Source organism: Mycteria americana, chromosome Z (genome assembly GCF_035582795.1).
Source record: "Mycteria americana isolate JAX WOST 10 ecotype Jacksonville Zoo and Gardens chromosome Z, USCA_MyAme_1.0, whole genome shotgun sequence".
NCBI classification, from domain to species: domain Eukaryota; kingdom Metazoa; phylum Chordata; class Aves; order Ciconiiformes; family Ciconiidae; genus Mycteria; species Mycteria americana.
Genome location: NC_134396.1, coordinates 61,122,104 through 61,142,830, shown reverse-complemented (window position 1 = coordinate 61,142,830; position 20,727 = coordinate 61,122,104). Strand labels below are relative to the sequence as shown.

Genomic DNA, 20,727 nt, shown 5'->3' with positions numbered 1-20,727 from the left:
TTGTTCCAGGATTATTGTTAAGCCTTCCTGTGGGTAATGTTTCAGAGGAGATATACTACATGAAAACACCTGTTTATATTCTTGTGCCTTTGTTCCCATAGCTTGTGAGTATTTCCGAGATATTAGAAAGTGAAGGCAACATTTACTTTGTTTTCATTTTAGTCTAGATATATAGTAACTTGATTGCCTTACGGATTTTTCTTTGAGTATGCATTAGTTTTATAAAGAAAATACTGGGGAGAACAGAACTGTATATATTTGTCTGAGTTCTGAAAATAGTGGTGGTTTTTGGTTCTTGCATGGCGAATTGAGCAAAGCTTTTAAAGAGCTAACTGTCCCTATAACATTCTGTATGAGAGATACTGAATACTGATATTGTTACAATAATGCCAGTAATCTGTTTTAAAATTGACTGCACAGTATCTTTGTGCTTTCAGAAGGACTCTGTGCACAGTGTACAAAAAAAGAGAGTGCTATTAAAAGTGTGCATATTCAAATATTTTACAAGAAAGAAATGGCAGAATGATCAGAGTGGAATACTTGCAGAGAGGAAACAGACTCATGTTCCTTTTAGCCTGTCCCTTCTGTCACATCTCCTCTCCGAACCTAACAAGTCAAAATTTCTGTTTCTCATCCTTACTCCTGCTAGTCTTGTCTTCCCTTTGAGCCATGTCTCAGAATTCCCATTTTTCCCAGCATTGAGTCCTAGTGGCTTTTTTGTCTCTGTCTTGAAGGTGGTTTCTTCTTCTTCTACATCTGATTCCCTGCGGGCTAGACTTTCTCCTGCCTCCTCTTTTTTGTTTGTTTGGTTTTGGTATTGCTTTTGCTTGTTTCTCCCAGCTATTGTCCGTTGAGACAAGTTTTCATGCTGTGTAGATGAGGAGTTGTTTAGAGCTCAGGAAAAACAGACTCTGGCATCCGAGAGTGGCAGATGAGTTCCAGGCAAAGCAACTGGTTTCAGAGCCAAAGCTGGACAGACCTGTCTTGAAATCCATGGGCTGTTGCAAGTGTGATCAATTACTGTTCACATGCCCTGTCAGGTCAGAGCAACCTGTTAAGAGATCAGAACATACGTAGTACAAGCAGCATCTTTAAAACTTAACTGTTGCACTTTAGCAAATCTCAGGCCAGTTTTCAAAGGTTTGTTTTGTCAGACTTTGACAGGACTGGAAAAAGATTCAGTGCTAATACAAAGATTATCCTCTGCTGAGGTTCAGCTCCTGCTCCAAAGCATAGAAGTGCGAGGAAACCTGACCAAAAATGTCAGTATAAACAAAACACTGTAATTTTTTATTTTCCTCTTTTTTGTTAGATGTATTTAAAATGCCTGAAATCTTTTCAGGGTTTTTTCCACTTCTTAATAAAGAAAAGTTAATTCTGAAGTGTGCACTATATTTGAAGACTTTTGGCAACCATGAATGGGGATTAAAAATGGGAAGCATCAAATAATCTTAGTATCACCACCTTTTAATCATTATGATACCTCTTACCCTTGATATGCATACTTCCTTGTAACTGTGTATCTGTTGTGCCTGTGTACTAAAACAGCCAATCTCATTTTTCATTTTGTCACCTCTACAGACAGGGACTGATTTTACTTGTGAGTCTTAACACAGCATAGGCAGTGTTGGAGTGCCAGTTCTCAGTGAGCACTTTCCTTTGCTTCAAAGTAGAGGAAACAACAAATGGTAACAGACACTTTTTCAGTTTGATAAATTAGGTTAAAAAGAGAAAGGATTAAGAACATTATTGGAAGAAAATACTATGAATAAAATGTAGGTATTTGTAGAAGCAACATGCAAACTCCTAATATTACAAATGCTAAAATGTTACTTTTTGAAATAGGATTTAAGAAGCCTATACTTCATGGACTATGCTCCTTTGGGTTTGCTGCTAGAAACGTTTTGAAGCAGTTTGCAAATAATGACGTGAACAGATTCAAGGCAATCAAGGTCTGTGTGTTCATTCTTTGCAGTTAATTTCCTTGATTTTTCTGGTTTTAGTGCCAAAAAAAATTCTCTAGGGTGAGAAAAAGCTTTTGCGCTGTCTTAACGGCTACAATTGCTTTTGCTTATTGCTGCATACATTTTAACGCCTCTATCTAGTATGTTTCCTTAAATATTTAGGCTTTCTGCATTGCTAGTTGACTGATTTTTCTCTTTGCTTTTTCTCATTTCAGTACAGCCTATGCTTTTAAGCTTTGCATGTACGTATGACAGATCTGTTCACACCCCCACTTTTTTTTTTTTCTTTTTTTTTTTAGGTTCGCTTTGTGAAACCAGTCTTTCCAGGGCAAACTTTACAAACAGAAATGTGGAAGGAAGGAAATAGAATCCATTTTCAGACCAAGGTCAGAACACACTCATCTTTGTGGGCATTAGAGAAAGATGTATTGGTTTAATGTGGGTATGAGGGGAAGCAAAAAAAGTGTCTCATCAAGCACACCACTGAAGAAGGTTTTGTAAAGAAATCAAGTGAATGGAATGAAATATTCTTACTTATTTTATGGTGTCACTAAGATTCCAATAAAAATACCATTATACTCATAGGACTTAATACACTCCTTATGTTATATAATATGAGAACTCATTTAATTGTATTGCATTTTCTGTGTTTGTCCACTGTGAAAAAGCAAAAAGCAGTCATTATCAGGTGAGCAGAGTTTGTACTTGTTTTCTGCAGTTAATCATAACCTTGTGTATGCATCTTTTTTAACATTTGTTTATCTTAAATCAACTTCTGACAGTTACTTTATGCAGGTAAACTTCTACAAATTTAGTTTAAATTGAGTTAAACTTTAGCCGCATCTACACAGAACAACTTGAAAATGGAAGTTTCATAGCAGTTGGACATTGTAAACTCTGTTTTATTGTAGTTAGTCTTTTACAAATTCAGTTTTTGCATTATTCTGTTTTCTTTGGCATTGTTGTTAGCGTATTGTGTGGCTATGCTATAATCCTCTCCTACAGTTAGTAGGATATTCCTGGAAGCTAAGGGTAAAATATTCCATGTAGAGGTGAAAAGTAAATTTGCATCGGTTCTGTTGTAGCATCCTATGACACTGCCACTTTCTTAAACTATGCTTTGCTACTGGTATTTGTCCATATGTGTTGGCTTATGGAAATGCAATTTCCATTGCTTTGTCTGGCCACAGTTTTGCAACCCCATCTCTGTAAAAATGTAGCCAGCTGTTGATGAGTGAGTACAGCAGCAGGGATAGTTGCAGCTGCAGGAAGGATTGGGCAGGCAAAATCAAATGAGGAGAGTCATCATAAGGAGAGAAGATTGCCATTCCGCAGGAATACAGCTTTGTGGAATAAATGTTGACTGAAGGAGGTAGATTTTATTTGCAGACCTGGTGAGTGGTAGCAGCTGTAGAATTTCAGAATAACAACATCGAGGCTACTATGTACAAACTCTCCATCTCTGGTTACTAGTAGTAAACAAGGCAGTTTGGTGCCTCAAATTGAGCTTTGAAATTATGGTATTGGAGGTGGCCTGGCTGTATTTAAAAGGTACTACCACCCGGTCCTGACAGAATTTCTAGACTTCAGGTATTTACTTTTGAGGGTTTGCATGTACAGTGTAATAGAATTCATGATATGCTTCCAAGCCCTTTGGAATTTGTAAACAGAGTGGGATGTTTTATTGTGTTTAAAGGCTGGGTTTGTTATTATGCTTGGTTTAGTCATTGCTAATATGTAGAATCTGGGGGGATTTTGCTACAGGTTTTTTTTTCCACAAGTGTGGAGTAACTTATTTTGGAGAGAAATTACAATGTTTAACAAGATTATAGAAAACCACCTTGTTGCAACAGTTAAGAATTGTGCAGAATTCTGTTTCTTATTGCATGTTGGATTAGTCTGAAGTAAAGCCATCTTTGTACTTGTAATAAGCTCTGGTTTAATCAAACTAAAAGTAGACGTATAACTTCGATATGCTGGTTTAAATCCATTTTCAGCATTATCTGAAGTTCAGTGGCAGCAGGTGACAAGCTGTTAGGCATGATTTGAGTAATCATTATTATGTAGTCTTTCTCTATTAATTTCACCTGTGCAATAAGCTAGGCTGTAATACTGGGTATTCCTCTGCTTTGGCTATTTATCATATAGCTCTCTATATGCATTGTCAGTGAATCATTTTGCTATCTTCTGTTTGCTGCCATAAGTCAGAATGGTTTGTCAGACCCCTTAAAGAGATAATGCCAAAATGAAAACCATTTTCTTCTCTGACTTAACGATTTCAGAAAAGTAAAACAGAAGGGAATTCAGGTATTTTTCATCTTTCTTCTCGTAATCTTTCTGATTTTACAGTTCTTAAAACATTGTTTCTAGTGCAAGTTGCAGTGTAAGGCACCTGAAGATAGTGAACTGTCTAGACGAACTCTTGCCAACTGCATATCTACCTCAAGGAAAAACAGTTTAGAACAATGTCTTTCTCAGAACTATTTATGAAGTAAATTAACAGTAACTTACAACACTGGATGTAACTTTTCAGATAAATAAGGTTTTTCTACCATTTTGTGAACAGAAAAACAGCAATATATTTTGGTACAATTTCTCAAGAAGCATATAATTATTTTGTTTGAAGAGCTGTTTGCAGAGCATAGTATACTAACTTGCCTCAAGACTACAACGCATTTATGGGGTGGGGTTTTTTTCACTCTGGAACATTTATGTTTTCTCTTTTCTTCATCTCTGATTTTAAAATGTAAGGAAGACTCCTTGGTTGCCCTTCTGTTGTGACTTTTTGCAAATACGTTACCTCTTTAATGTAATTTTTTCCCCCACCACAGGTCAAAGAGACTGGAGAAGTTGCTATTGCAGGGGGCTATGTGGATATAGTACCAGCCTTGGATAAGCCTTCTGCTCGGGAGCCTCTGAAGGTAGGGGGAAGCAACAGAAGTCTTAACTTGCAAAGCAGCATGGCTAGGCTTTATTTCTGTGAAAAACATGGGAAAAATACTTAGATCACTTCTCAGTCTTATTTGCAGTACTTAGATGAGTATATGAGTTCAGAGGTGTGAATGCGTTTAAGATACAGAGGTTCATGGATCTATTTGAGGGGAAAAATACAAATGTTTTAAGATACACAGGATGGCTGATGAAGTTTGAAGTGCTTGATGCCAATTGAACTGTTAGGATAAGCATCACTCTGTATGTTACAAAACAAGTGAGGCATGCACCAGTGAAGGCCACAAGTTTTGAGCACTTGCATAATTTAAGATTGAAATTAGTCCCTATAATTTGGGGCTGTACCTGTAAAACAAGCATTTTGTTTTTATTTTGTAGATGTTGAAGATCGAACTCAACATAAGTTGTAAAACTGTGATCTTTCTCAATTTTTTCAGAGAGACATGGGGAGAGTGGCAGGAAGGCATTAGAAGAACAGAACAAATGAAAATGAGATAGTGTAGTCATAGAATAAAACAGTTTTGTCATTGAATCATTTTGAAAGAAGGCTGTGACAGCTGTTTGTGCATGTGGTTAGGCCTAACACACGATATGCACTTTATACTATATATATTTAAAAAAAAACCTCTGCATACATCCTTGAGTACTGGACTTGCCACGAAAGACAGAATTGTACATGCAATGCTGAGGATGTCCTGGGTTCTTAATGTGGTCTAAAAGACACGGGTGCACAGTGCATTGCCTTAATAATCTCTATCTTTTTTTCTCCATTGATTCCTGCCTGCAAAGGATGAAACTTTAATGCACTGAAGTTTATGAAATACTGAGATAGTGACATTCATATAAAGCTTGTGATATATTCCTGGAACCTGTTTCTTTTTGCTGGTTGTGTTTAGTCCTCTGACATTCTGAAGTGTTGCTGAATCTGCATTTGAAGTTCAAACATATAAACATTAGAACTTTTCAGTGAAATAATTATAGAGATTTTTTTTTTCTTAACATGGGCAGAACAGGTTTTTTTCTTTAAGCTTACACTGAGAAATTAAGGTGCTTTGGCAGAATTTTGGTGACAGAGGGAGATATCCACCAGGGGAAACTAGCCTGAGTGAGTGAAGATTGGCAAATGTGGATGTCATCAGGAACTCTGTTATATAATGGAAAGTGTTAGGCTTAACCAAAGAGGTGACAAGATAGCAGCGTGAGGAGTATTGCATTCTGGTGTACAAGCAGGTACAGCAGAACAACAAAAGCTATGAGAGCTTCTTTGCTCCAATTCCAGTTAGATGAAAAATGTCACTGGAGCAGCTTCTTAAAGTATAGGATTTTATCCAGTACAGATATTTGTTAAAGAAAGACAATGAAAGGCTTGCAAAATAATACAGGTTTGGAAAAGTTGAAATATAATGAAAATGTAATGAAAATGTAAATTTAACCAATCCCACTGTTAAATGATAAACACATTGTGTCTACACTGGAGTTCTGACTCTGTTCATAGTGCAGTATGTTTTGAACATCTTCCATGTGGTCTTTAGTACTGACAGTTGCTAGAGGTGATTATTTGTGGTGGAAGAAATCTCAATTGCATTTAGTAATTCTGCAATAGAGCCTTTCCTGGACACAGTGCTTGAACTAATAGACATATTTACTACTTTTTTAATGGAGTTTCAATTTTAAATTCTTCGTACTATCTTTTTTTAAGACTGCAGGGCTGCAGAGTGACCTTGTGTTTGAAGAAATTGGTCGTCGCATAAAAGAGCTTGGAAATGAATTGGTAAAGAAAGTAAATGCCGTATTCCAATGGGACATCACTAAAGATGGGAAAACAGTAATGCAGTGGAGTAAGTTGTAGCTTTTATATAATGCCCTGATGCATTTTTTTAATGAACTGAGATTAATTATACTCATTCTGATTATACTTATTTTCAAGATACCAGTTTAAGGTAGTAGATGAATATTCACTGGGACCTAAAAATCTGAATGCATACTGAACGCACAAGTGACAAGGAGGTCAGATAAAGTTCCGTACTGGCAGTTACTAACCTTTCTAGGAACATACTTCTGTAACTTGCCTGTTTAGATGCAGGCATAGGCAAACCATCCTCTAGAACATCAGTGTTTTTCAATTTACATTTTCCAGAATGGATCACCACTGCACTTAGAAAATCAGGCTAAATTAACCTACTAGGAGCTCTGTGTTACAGTAATTAGTTTGCTGGTGATGTACACACTAACTAATCTAAAACAAATAAGTATTTATTTCTACTGCATTGTTCTTGTCACTTCAGTGAAAATATAGCCCAATTTGTTTCTATTCAAATTTTCTGAGATCAAGGTTTAGTGAAGGTATAATGATGCTTACCCATCCTTTAAGCATAGGACTGGGTTGATGAAGAGAGGCTAAAGCTTGTAATAGCAATGGGTCAGAGAGGAAGTGTTTCCTGGTAAAGTGGATTACACAAGTATGTGAAATGGTCTGATAGGGCAAAACTGCTTCCTCAAAAAACTTCTCTTCTTAAATTCTCTTGTGCTTGGTTTCTAAGACATGTATTTTTTCAAAAACCAGTCTAATTTTAGTAATTGGATATATTTCGTTGTCATTGGTATTATTCAAGTTTTTTTTTCTGAAGTGTCCTAAATGGTCTATTAGTAGAATGTAAAGTTTTTCCAAAGGGATAACCCCTAGTCAGGTTGTAACTTCCAGGCCTGTGCTTTTTTGTGGAGAAATGCAAGTGTTGGGGTCAAGTCTGTCACTTAGACTGCTTCATTTTGATTGGTCTCAATGGTTGGATCCAGGCAGAAGAGTTTTGGCGGAGATACAGATGAGGTGGGCTGCCCTTTGACAGACTGAGGGGAGAGATTGACGTGTTGGTAGGTCAGATCAGGTCTGTGTTGAGCTTTGTCCCATAGACTGTCACTTTTTTTAACTACTGTTAAGTCTTTGCAATGTCTGTTCTCAATAAATGCTTATTGTGTTTAAGAAACTGCTCTTCCTTTTACAGAGTGGTTTAGAAACCTAAAATTTCAGTTTCTCTTTTCCTAATGTTACCCAGGAGAGATTCTGAGTAGCAAGACTGCTGTTAAGTTTCAGGAAAAATATCCTATATAGATTGATTGAGATAGTTCTGTTCTACCTGTGTTGCCTGTTAAGCAATTTTTGAGGGATAAGGGGAGATTTCCACTTGGATAGCCGTTAATCAATATATTGAATATACCCATGTAGATTATGCAGGCTGAGTACCTATACATCAAAATGAGAGGGGGGTAAATACTGCATAATTTAATTCAAAAGATTTGTCTTAAAACTCATTACTGCTCTTAATCATTCCTATCATCTGCAGTTTTCCACTTTTACACTCAGTAATTTAAATGGTGGGCATGCTTAGAACCTGGACAGAAGGCTTATGAAGTCTTTCCTGTGTTCTTGCTTAGAAGACATATTTTTAGAAGACATATTAGAAGCACATAGGTTGAACTCCAAAACACTTGAAGTGGATACTTGTGTTTGTTAGAGAATCACTCTGTATGCTACATCAGTCATGTTTATTGTTTTGTGTGTAACTAAACATAATATAAGTGATGGTCATGTTTATAGTAACAACCAGAAAACTATCTTCAAGATGATTTATCATTGTCTTTAATTTTGGAACTGCTTTGTTTGCCACCTAAACTCAGTATTACCTGTGTTCAAAGAATGGAGGGACAAACCAATGGAAGAAAAATCTGATGAGGAGTGTTCAAGACAGGAATAAAATTTCTTGCTTAGGAAGACCTTAAGCTGCAAACTGCTGAATGCAGAACAGGCACACTTAAAGATTTAGGCCTGAGCAGTGGCCTTACCTGCCTCATGAAACCAAGTTTTATTAGAGGGGAAAGAGGTGGATGTTTTTGCTATTGTATCCAGAGAGAGAGAGTACTTCTGCTTTGAGTAAATCAAGAGTCAGCCTTTTCTGTTTTTTAAACAAAGCTTGTCCTTTCTTCTGTTTCCTGCTGAAGCAGTGGGAGGTAAAGTAGTGCCTTCTTCCAATGTTTATTTCCCTAGCTAAAAGGGATTAAATAGATATAACTTTTCCTTGTCCTGTTCCCTCTGCTTCTGTTGCAATGAAGAACATCTGTACTTTTATATGAATTTAGAACTACTTAAAGCTCCCTGTGGGATGGAGAGTGGAGGAGGTAATCTAATATTTTAAACGTTTCCTGTTGCTGACTACTATTAGGAGCTTAAATGAAACATTTCCAACATCATGGAAAAGTTACTGCAAATTTTTGTATAGTGTGATCAGTTTCTTCAAGCTCAGGTGTCAAAACAGTGGCTAGTGTTTATGAATTACTGTAGTCTGTATGGTGTAGTAAATATGTAAGGCTGAATGTAAATATCTAGGTGACAAGAAGGGTTTCTGTAGAAAATGTTGCTTACTTTTCTCATCAGGCATATTGGTATGCAAGTACTCCCTTTGTATATCACTTTTTCAAAGAACTTTCTGTGTGATATGGTAGTTTTCTGAATATTTCTGTATGTGTTTGAAATTTCAAGCAGTTAAAGGATAAAGAAAGGAGTTGGTTAATATTAAAATCATTAAAATTAAATTTTGATTAATAATTTAAATATAAAATTGTAATATTAAAATAGTTATGTAAACTCACTGGCAGACTGTTAGCAGTTGTGACAACTGTAGTGTCAACTCTCACAGTTTGTCCTTATGTGGGTTAATAGCATACTACTATTGCTGTCTATTTAACTCTACTGGTAGATTTCTAATGGCAAGGTATATGTATCTGCATGATGGAATTTTTCTTTTGGGGATTTTTTCAAACACTATTCTGGTCATTAAAAAAACCCCAAACAAACACAGAGCAAAAAAAGACCTTCCAGAGGCAAGCATTCAAGATTTGTAAGCAATTGCCAGCTTAATTCTTTTTGCTTGTTTGCATACATCATTATTCAGTATTGAAAAGCATCATCATGTACTGTCGCTTCTACTGGATGCTAGCATAATTAATTTTGCATGGTGAATGTGGAAGAAGAGAGTAGTTTTTGGCTTTGCATTCAAAGGAAGACAGCTTTCTTGCAGTTAAGATACTGTTGATAACCCAAAAGGTTTCTGACAGATCTTTATATCATCATCACCAAGACTTTTGTAACGCACGTGGGCGATGACACCCAATTTAGAATATGTAACGTTGATAATGCCATTTACTGACTTGAATGCTTGACTTTTTCTGTTGTTAACATGTCCTGCTTTCAGCTGGGATAGAGTTAATTTTCTGCCTGGTAGCTGGTATAGTGCTGTGTTTTGGATTTAGTATGAGAACAATGTTGATAGCACACTGATGTTTTAGTTGTAGCTAAGTAGTGCTTACACTGGTCAAGGACTTTCCAGCTTCCCCTGCTCTGCCAGGTGCACAAGAAGCTGGGAGGGGGCACAGCCAGGACAGCTGACCCCAACTGGCCAAAGGGCTATTCCATGCCATATGGCATCATGCTCAGTACAGAAACTGGGGGGAGTTGGCTGGGGGGCAGCGATCGCTGCTTGGGGACTGGCTGGGCGTTGGTCAGTGGGTGGCGAGCGGTTGTATCACTTTTTTTTTTTCCCCCCTTGGTTTTGTTCCTCTCTTGATCTCTTGTTTTCCTTTTCATTACAATTTTGTAGTCGTAGTAGTAGTAGTAGTAGTAGTAGTAGTTGTTGTTATTATTATTAATAATAATTATATTTTTCCAATTATTAAACTGTTCTTACCTCAACCTATGAGTTTTCTTACTTTTGCTCTTCAGATTCTCTCCCCCATCCCACCGAGGGGGAGGTTGAGCGAGCGGCTGTGTGGGGCTTAGTTGCCAACTAAAGCTAAATGACAACTTAATGGAAGAAAGCTTCTGTACATAATCAGAAGTTTTAGCCTTTGACAAATTAATTTTTTACTTTAAAAATGGAAGATGATAGTAGGATGTTACCTTTGCTATAGCTTGAACTTAATTATATGTCACTATTTTGACAGGTTTCAAACCTGCTTCAGATTTTAATGTTAGTCAACTCTGTCAGTAGAATTTCACTTCTTTACACTACATTTAAATTTGGCCAACTGATTATTAGTTGATCTTCTGTGTACAATAATTTTAAATCAGTTTTGTAAATGTTATGCTAAGTTAGATTACAATAGTTTTGAATTATCTTTCTCTCTTTTCTTAAAGTAAAATTGCTGTTTTGAGAGCTAGATCCCATAATGTACATAACTACAATAAAGCAAAGAGGAAAATATGACATTAAAATTAATTTACAGTTCAGTTCTGGGGGATAAATATTGCATGCTCTTTCAATGTATGGTCAAAATTCTTGACATGTTATCACTGAAACAACTGAAATGTGAGGAGGTAGATTATTTTGGGGGAGTGTTTTGTTTTGCTTTAAGCCTTGAGTTGATGCTAATTGTTTCATTTTCTATCTTCTTTTTACGCCTCTCTTTCTAAAAGCCTGCCAGGCCTTTACAGGCAGTGTTTGTGGTTCTCTTGGGCTACCTGCTAGGCCTCTTTTCTGTGTTACATTTGTGACGTAGTTGTGCTGGCTCGTCTTTTAATTTTTTGACTTGTCCCTTTTACACAGCTTTGTGCTATTCTGAAAACTGCAGTAATTGACAGCACTAGAAACAGTCTGGGCCCCGCAGCTCATTGCTGCCTTACTCAATGACTGTAGCTCCAGCATCTTCGGCTAATGTCCTTGAGCCTCTTAAGATCTGGGAGGAGGCTGGGAGGGAAGCAAATGAGAGAAAGCAGCAGTATTAAGGACTGCTGTGAAATTCGTTCTCATGTATGCAGTTGTTCTGGTGTTTTCCAAACTTTCAGGAACCAAAAGGGTTTTTTTAGATTTATATTTATTTTTAGTGTTTTGTTTTAATTGAAACTGTAACCTTTTGATCTCTGTTCTCTGATGTAAGCCAAGATTTTTGTTTATTACTTTAAATGAAGTGGGATTTGTGAATTGGATTTAGCTTTTGTTGTTACAGAGACACTTCTTGATGGTAGCCCTAATATTAGTAACTCTAGTCTGTTTAATTAGTAATGACCTTTACTTTTATGTAGTTCTCTGTGGATGGTGTGAAGCCATGGGGAGGTGCAGAACCATCGATCTTGCACTCAGGATGTGAAATTTTGGATAGCTCATTTGCCGCCTAAGCGATGTTGAACTGTCGCCACTGACAACTGGTTTTAATTAGTGGTATTTCTTTATAGAAGTAAGCTGTTCTAATTTCAGAGGATGCTGAAAATCCTCTTAAGAAGATAAAGCAATACAGATTTTGGCAGTATCAAAACCTAAAGAATAAGCTTAGTGGTACTGGAGCTATCTTTTCTTATTTTTTAACAAAATTCTTAATTGAGACCTCCCAGCTTTGACTTCTTCAGTTGGCTTCACTACCTAAAGCATGCTCTGCTCTCTCCTGCATATTTATTACTGTACAACAATTGCCTTTGTTTTCAATGGTTATAAAATATTTATCTTTTTATTTAGAGTTAAGTGACTCCATTTCAACTTCTCTTTCCATAGAGAAAAGACATTGCCATTGAGATTTGTTAGCTGATAGTTAATGGCTCTTTAGAACAGTATTCAGAAGAGTTCACCCATCTGTTGCTTTTCATCATGCTTCTGAAGGCACTGCTGAAGGCAGAATATAGTTCTGTTCCTTTCCAGTTCTCAGAAGAATAAAACTTTGGTAGGAGAACTGGGGAGAAATTGTTACATGAGGTTGATTGTGAACATCTGACAAATTACTGCAAAACTGCTTAATAATTTATGATGTGATATGACTTCAGGCAATGAAGAGTGGGTGACACTTGTTCCATTTGCTTTGAGGATGAGTCTTCCATTGCAGTTACTTACCCCCTGTAAAGCAGAATAAAAACCAAACCAGAACAAACAAAAAATAGTCTGACCCCTTAGTATTTCTCTCCTAGAAATGGTAAGGCACTCTTCGAAGGCGAAGCAAAACCTGTGCCCTGTATCTCAGCTTTTTAGGCTATTTGGCTACCTGAATAGGATGTCAATGTCTAGTGCTTTAGCTTGTATATATATGATTTTTTTGACCTTTTAATTATGTCTCTGAAAAGAGCATCTTATGGACAATAATAATTTATAGATATTTAATTACTGTAATATAACACTTATGTGAATAAGTAAAAACAAAAATTTGAAGGATAGCTACTGTTTCATCCACTGAAACTGCTTGATTCTGCTTTTCTGGCAGGTGTGTAATACTAAAATTTTACATTTTTAAGAAGCTAGTTGATTTTTAAAAGGGACTTCAGCTTTAAGTTTAATTTGTGTTGCTATACACAGTATTGAGGAGTACCACGCCTGTGTTTCAAACTTCTATTTTTTTATGGAGTGGAACAGCCATGTGAATGACTAGGAGAAGAGCTGTATCTGTAGCAGCCATGGAGGGCTACTTGTTCTCAGGAACAAAGAACACCAGAGACACCTTTAGGCTACTCAACTGTAGCAATGGAGCCACACTAGCAGTGTGTGAGGTAGTTGCCTGGCAGCTGCCCAGGTCACCAGCCACCTGAGCACTGACATAGATACGCCAGTACCAAGTCATTATCAAGCTGGCTGCTGCAATTGTAGTGCATCATGCAAGCTGCAGTGTCGAGACGGTAGCTATAACCATAAAGACACGTATCCCGGAGATATGTGTAGAAGACATGTATAGGAGACTTGCATCAAGACCATTTCCTGCTACAGCAGGCAGCTGTGTTATATAGCTTTATCTCATAAAGTTGTATTTTACAAAAAGACACCCTCTCTGGTCATTTTGGAAAACTAGAGTTTTTCTGCTCCGATGGTTGGAATCTGTTCTGGTATTCGGCTCATTTCTTTCATTGCTAGTTTATATCCATTTGTCTGTGTGCCAGTGCTGTAGTTGAGTCTCAGTTGTCATCTGAATACTCTAGGCTAGGTATACATCAGGAGGTGAGAAAAATGATCATATATGTTTCTAATCCTTCTCCCCCCCGTCCCCGCAAAAAAATGAATGAACAAGTTTTTGGGGTAGCTGTCCATTCTCTATGGGGGGGGAGTTCCTTTCTCTCTTTAAAATACCAACATATGGTGTATTTTGGATCACTCTTTCTCCAGTGTGATTCACCAGAATTCACCCACTAGGGCTTATGTATCAAGTTTTGGGATTTCATTTCCTTCTGCTAGTTCCTTTGGGATTTTGGGTGGCTTTTTTTTTTTTTTTGACTGCTTGCATTAGAGATGTCATAACTCATTTATGATAAAGCTTAAAAAAAGGGGTGGGTCAAGTAACAGTAGAAGGTCCTTCATGTTTTTGTGAAAAAGACAGTATTTGTGTCAGAGAGCTCTTCTCTTTTGTGGTTGCTCTGTTCTTTTTTTTCTTCCTTAGCAAAAAAACCATAGTGGCTTTCTACGATGGAGTTACCACATCAGTGGACAAGGGAAAAGCAATGGATGTCATCTATCTGGACTTCTTTAAAGCCTTTGACATGGTGTCCCACAACATCCTTCTCTCTAAATTGGAGAGGTACAGATTTGATGGGTGGACTGTTCAATGGATGAGGAATTGGTTGGATGATCGCATCCAGAGGGTAGCAGTCAATGGCTCAATGTCCAGATGGAGATCAGTGACAAGTGGTGTCCCTCAGGGGTCCGTACTGGGACCAGTGCTGTTCGATATTTTCATCAATGACATTGACAGCGAGATGGAGTGCACCCTCAGCAAGTTTGCAGATGACACCAAACTGAGTGGTGTAGTTGACATGCCAGAAGGTCGGGATGTCATCCAGAGGGATGTGGACAAGCTGGAGAAGTGGGCCTGTGTGAACCTCATGAGGTTCAACAAGGCCAAGTGCAGGGTTCTACATGTGGGTCAGGGCAATCCTCAGTTTCAGTACAGACTGGGGGATGATGTGATCGAGAGCAGCCCTGTGGAGAAGGACTTGGGGGTACTGATGGATGAAAAGCTGGACGTGAGACAGCAATGTGTGCTCACAGCCCAGAAGGCCAACTGTATCCTGGGCTGCATCAAAAGAAGGGTGGCCAGCAGGTTGAGGGAGGTGATTCTGCCCCTCTACCCTGCTCTGGTGAGACCTCACCTGGAGTACTGCATCCAGCTCTGGAGCCTGCAGCACAAGAAGGACATGGAACTGTTGGAGCGGTTCCAGAGGAGGGCCACAAAAATGATCCGAGGGCTGGAGCCCCTCTCCTACGAGGACAGGCTGAGAGAGTTGGGGTTGTTCAGCCTGGAGAAGAGAAGGCTGTGGGCAGACCTTATAGCAGCCTTCCAGTACTTAAAGGGGGCCTATAGGAAAGACGGGGACAGACTTTTTAGCAAGGCCTGTTGTGACAGGACAAGGAGCAATGGTTTTAGACTAAGGGAGGGCAGATTTAGACTGGATTTAAGAAATAAATTTTTTGCAATGAGGGTGGCGAGGCACTGGAACAGGTTTCCCAGAGAGTTAGTGGAGGCCCCATCCCTGGAAACATTCAAGGTCAGGTTGGACGGGGCTCTGAGCAACCTGATCTAGTTAAAGCTGTCCCTGCTCTTGCAGGGGTCTTGGACTAGATGACCTGTAAAGGTCCCTTCCAATCCAAAGCATTCTATGATTCTAAAAATCTTAATGGTCTTTAAAAAGAATAAGGAGGAAATGGAAATGATATTTTAATATTTTTGGAAAAAGAACATGCTATTAGATTGGTCCTCTTTTTTTTTTTACAATTTCTAATAAGTTTAAATTTGAGATGGGTTAAGGATTTGATGGGATTAAACGTAACAGTTTTGCCCATGGTACCATGATTATGCAATGTTTACAAGTATATTTGTGCTTTGAGAATTTACAATTAATTATGGACATGGATTGATAAGTGATACTCTTGAGACTTGGACAGGAAATGGAGAAGGAGAACAGGGATTGTAACAGTGTTAAGTATGTACTATATTCAGGTTAAAATCTAGGAGTTGTTAGAACTTGCCTGAGTCACTACACCTTTTTAAGGCTAACTTTTTGTCATCTAAACTTTACACTTCTGAGACTGATGGATGAGTATTATCAATGAGATATATCAAAACTGCTTTTCCAGCCAGTGCTTAGTAGAGAAGGAGAAGAGGGTCTGTTGTGTCTTGGGAGATGTTATGTCAGGCTTTCAGCATCTGGGTTCCCTTCTGGAACAGTCTGAGAAGGGTAGGGACAGCCAAAAAAAATTAACGCATGCAAAATGAAGAACAAGAAGGGACTCATGCTCTTTTGATTTCTAAGGTCCAGAAGTAATTAAAAATAAATAATTAAGAACTGTAAGCATCCTGGGAAACCGTGCGTGTGTTTTGTGAATTTGTATGTGGGGCTTGCTGACCAGTGCTATTTGGCTCAAAGGGAGCTCAGTTTGGCTACATTGGTGCGGTTCTTAACATAGCTAGCATTTGAGTAGAGGTGTATTTTAAAAACACATTGACAGTTAAGCTTGGTTAACTTAATCTGAGGAGCTACTATCCTCTGTGAAACTTGCATTTTATGATTCAATACATGATTTTATTTTTTTTTTTAATAATAGTCTGTGCCTGCATAACCTACAGTAGTAATGTTAAAAGGCTTGCTTATGATGTTAGACTATATAGTAGCTGTTTTGGATCAAAAGAATGTTACGTAGCTCCTACCCACAAACATAGAAGGTATAGGTTGTTCATCTGGTGCTCAGTAATTTTTTTTTCTTTCTTCTCTTACTGCATCAAGTTAGTGATGTCCATTAAACCTGTTCCTGGAATTATAATTTACCTTAAAATCAAGTGGATAATAATCCCGTATGTCACTTCTCATTGAGCATCATTGTACACTTAATTCACCTTCTAGTTTTGTTATAACTGGATAAATATTATTTAGAATAGATTTCAGAAAATGAAAGACTTAAACAGACAAAAGCTATTTCCAGTCTGTATAGTTCACCTTACCCTTTCAGAAAAATTATTTGGAAAAAAAATACACGAGAGAGTTTATGCAGAAATAAGTCTCCATAGTTAGGCCAGTGTCTTAAAATTTGTCAGCTAAGACAAAGCAACTGGCAGTATTAGTATTGGCTAGACAGTCATGATTCTATGATTAGAGATGTCATGTCCTTATGGGAACATCTACTTGAATAATGATTTTGGTTTGTGCTTAAAACGCAGGGGGTCGGGCAAGAGGAAAAGGTGTAAAGGGAAAGACTGGGAATTTGCAAAATCTGAGAATGATTTGGCAGCGCACATCCTCTCAAAATATTCTAATCTTCTTCTAAACAAATGACACAATACCTGATAGTGTTAGCCTTGTAATAGATTATTTTGGCAGGTCATTTGGTGTGGGTAAAGAACACTGTGAAGCTCCAGACACTTTGAGGAATTTTTGGCTTTCCAGAAGAGAAAGACAGATACTTGGCAAAGCTTTAAATGCTCTTTGCGTGAAGCAGAACAGGCTATATTGCCTCTGGGGCAGAACAGGGAAAATGCTGCAGTGTGTTTGAACACCACCACATTTGCCTTCTCTGAATATAGGATGCCATTTTAAAACATTAGAGTTTTATTACTAACTTTAACATTTTTGCAGTAATTGCAGTCTTTAATATCTTTCTTAAGTGTTGTTTAAAAATGGTTTTTGCCATCTATGCAAGAATTTTCAAATGGCAGTCCTTGCTGTAAACCCCCTCTCCCTTAGTACAGAAATAATTTTTTTTTTCTATTCTAATCTCAATTATTTTCTTTCATTGAAGAAGAATTAAAAACCTTTCATTTTCTAAGTGGCTGTCAGCTCAAGATTTATGTTTAGACTGGATGCTTCATAATAATAGGTAAGGAGAGTAGTGTTCTGTAGACTGGAAATTTTATCTTTATTTTGAAATAAAACTATCTTTGCTGCTTCTTCTCAGCAATTGACTTAAAGAATGGCTCTGGAGCAGTGTATCAAGGACCTGCAAGAAGTTCTGCTGATACCACCTTCACTCTCTCGGACGAGGATTTCATGGATGTGGTACAACAAAAGACCAACCCCCAAAAGGTAAAGCTTGTGTGTCACAGATATACTCACTTGCATAAGGGCATATTATTTGCCTTAAATCAAGCTCTGGTTTATAACTGTTTGCATTCTGAAATTTGCAACACTGGATGTTTTGACAGTGCAAACCAGAGTCAGATGAGATATAAGCATATCATTACCTTATACTGAATTAATCAGAAGACATGATGAGGAATTTATGCCATCTTTATCATCTTGAGACAAAGATACTTCAAATGACATAAAGCCTGGCAGTACAAAGTTAGTTGTTTGGGTTTTTTTCCCTGGCACTTCACATTGTATGCTTTGCAAGGTTAGGGTTTGTCAGTTTGATCATTCCGGGTGTTTTGATTGGTGATGTTGCAGGAAGTTGGTATTTGTTGCACTGTTCTGACTTACTGCTACTACTGCAGCAAAGAGAAATCTCAGACAATGCATGCATGTCGATCCGTTGAAACTGGTCAAAATTCACCCAAACTGGGTAGATTTTTAAGGGAGAGAAAAATTTAAGAAAGGTATGTAATCTGGGTCTGCACTTTTAGCTTCTTAGAGTAATCAACTACTTAAAACTACTAATTTTACTAATAAAAATGCCTTGTGTAAAAGTAAATTAAACTGTCACAAATGTAATATGTCAGCTTACAGATTAAAGCTTGAGCAAATGAAAACTTTAATTAAGCTCATCAAATATCAAACAGTTCCTTTTCTTTGATCCCAAGCAGAAGTTGTCGGAGACTTTGTAAAATTGGAGACTAATGATGATGGCAAATGTTTGTTGTAAGTCCTACATACCACATGAGTAAAATCCTTTGTGACCCTCTGTATATAGCAGGCATAAAGCATAAACAAACAAGATGTTGACGTGTAGTCTTCAGAATGCTAAAGAACAGTTATTGCAATTCAGGAACTTTATCTATGCCTAGGCATTAGTATTTCCTTTGAGTTTCTGTGAAGTTTTTCATCTAAAGAAGCTCAAAGCATCTATTCAAATTCTTTTCTGCTGGCTCTCTCTATTCCTTATTTGAATGTATTTCAAGTTAATGGAACTATGCAAAAGCACATAGTTTCAGAACTTTCAAAGAGCTTTCAAATTGCAAAGCCACAGCGAAGCAGGACTAGTTTTAAAAAAATACTGAACTGGATTGAAACAGGGTATACAGCTCTTTGAAGCAAGGACAATAAAAATGTAATAGACCAGCATTTCAGTGAGCATATTGGTTGATCTATGATTCTGAAAATGCAACGAAATCTTGTTTAGATCCTGTTTGTTGTAATATGCTATGTATAAAGCCAGTGCATTTCTTTGGAATATGTATGTACATATGTTGTGGAAGTTCCTGTTTGGATTTGTTACGAATTTTAGTGAGTAGCTGACCTTTTCATTTGGCCTTTAATTTTCATTAAATGGCCTTTTCATTCCATTTTCTCATTTCATATAAGGATATATAGCATAGGATATAGCATAGGGAGGGGAGGACTGGGAGCTTTATTTTTGTGCCCTGGTGAAGTTTTGCCATCAGCTTCTGTGAAGAAGTTTGTGTTATATCAGAAGTCCTCTGTGCTATACCTAGAAAAGAAATGGAGGACACTGAAGTTGCTTTGTATTTATTTTTTTTCCCCTGAGTGATAGACTTGGCCTTGCCTGCATTCTAGATAGAAAACTGTGATTCTAGGTGCTATTAAAATTGAACTTGGATGGTTTTCTGTTAATTACAAATAAGCAATGGGCAGTGTGCACTGAAGGCTTTCTCCTGAGCACTAAACAACCACACTTATCTTTGGCTTCTTGTTTGGTTCTAGCAAATCTTTGGATTTTGGGTGAACAGTTGAATACTTTTTTTTTCCCCTCCTCTGCTTTTTGTAGGCATTCTTTTCTGGTAAACTAAAAGTGAAGGGGAACATCATGCTGAGTCAGAAATTGGAAATGATCCTGAAAGATTATGCCAAACTCTGAACTGCTTGATCTTCTACCACAGTAGTGAATAACTTCAGAAGACAGAAACTTCGATTAATTCAGAACCAATGATAGAAAGACTTGTAGGCTACTTTACATCAATGTACTGATTCATTATACTGCTAATATACAAGCTGTTTTAATTACTATAGATGGAAAATTATGAAATGAATGTAACTGTTAATATTGTCCCCTTTTTGTTTCTCAGCAATGGCAGAGAGTCATACTTTTGTCACTGCACACCTTTATCTAAATAAAATGTATGTAGTTCTTACAAAGATGCATATATTTCTATATTAATTCTGAAGAAAATTAAACCAATACACCTCTTTGGTATGTCCTTCTTTGTGTCTGTCAGTCTTCATTTATATTGCCTTAGATAGACTGTCTAATTTGTATGAATCTGGCTGGTTTATTATTAAAATTAACATTATTTTTTGTCTTAAGTTCTCATGGTCCCATTAAAACAACTGAAAGGTGGAAGTCAGTTCCATTTATTTACATCTTGTCATTATTGGTTTTTTTCTCTACAGGAAAAAACTTTTGAACTTTAGCTCTGCCCACCTTATTTAGACAGTCATTTTTATGTAAGTTACTCTTATATAAAGAGAAACTTTTTCATCTGAGAGGTATTACACTGCACCAAAGGCTGTCACTGTAGCCAAATTGTTCTTCATGTAGATTCATTCTCATGAGGGCCAGCATCATGGCAGCAGGGAAAGATATAAGAGTGAATTCCTCATTTTGTACCTATGGCCAGAACTGAGATAGCAGCTGTGACCGTATGTTTTCCTGAAGAAGGTATGCTCTTAGTCACTGATCGTCACATGAACACCTGG

At 37.4% G+C, this 20,727-nt stretch overlaps 1 protein-coding gene across 1 annotated transcript in view; it reads left to right on the top strand.

Annotated features, from left to right (window-relative positions):
* Window positions 1–20,365, top strand: part of HSD17B4 (hydroxysteroid 17-beta dehydrogenase 4) — a 73,448-nt gene extending 53,083 nt beyond the window's left edge. Inside the window, exons 19-24 of the mRNA XM_075527256.1 lie at window positions 1,846–1,952; window positions 2,264–2,350; window positions 4,796–4,885; window positions 6,613–6,751; window positions 17,810–17,937; window positions 19,799–20,365. Coding sequence (XP_075383371.1) covers window positions 1,846–1,952; window positions 2,264–2,350; window positions 4,796–4,885; window positions 6,613–6,751; window positions 17,810–17,937; window positions 19,799–19,888 — 641 coding nt within the window. The 3' untranslated portion in view covers window positions 19,889–20,365. The remainder of the gene's footprint in view (window positions 1–1,845; window positions 1,953–2,263; window positions 2,351–4,795; window positions 4,886–6,612; window positions 6,752–17,809; window positions 17,938–19,798) is intronic.
* Window positions 20,366–20,727: the final 362 nt, after the last annotated feature.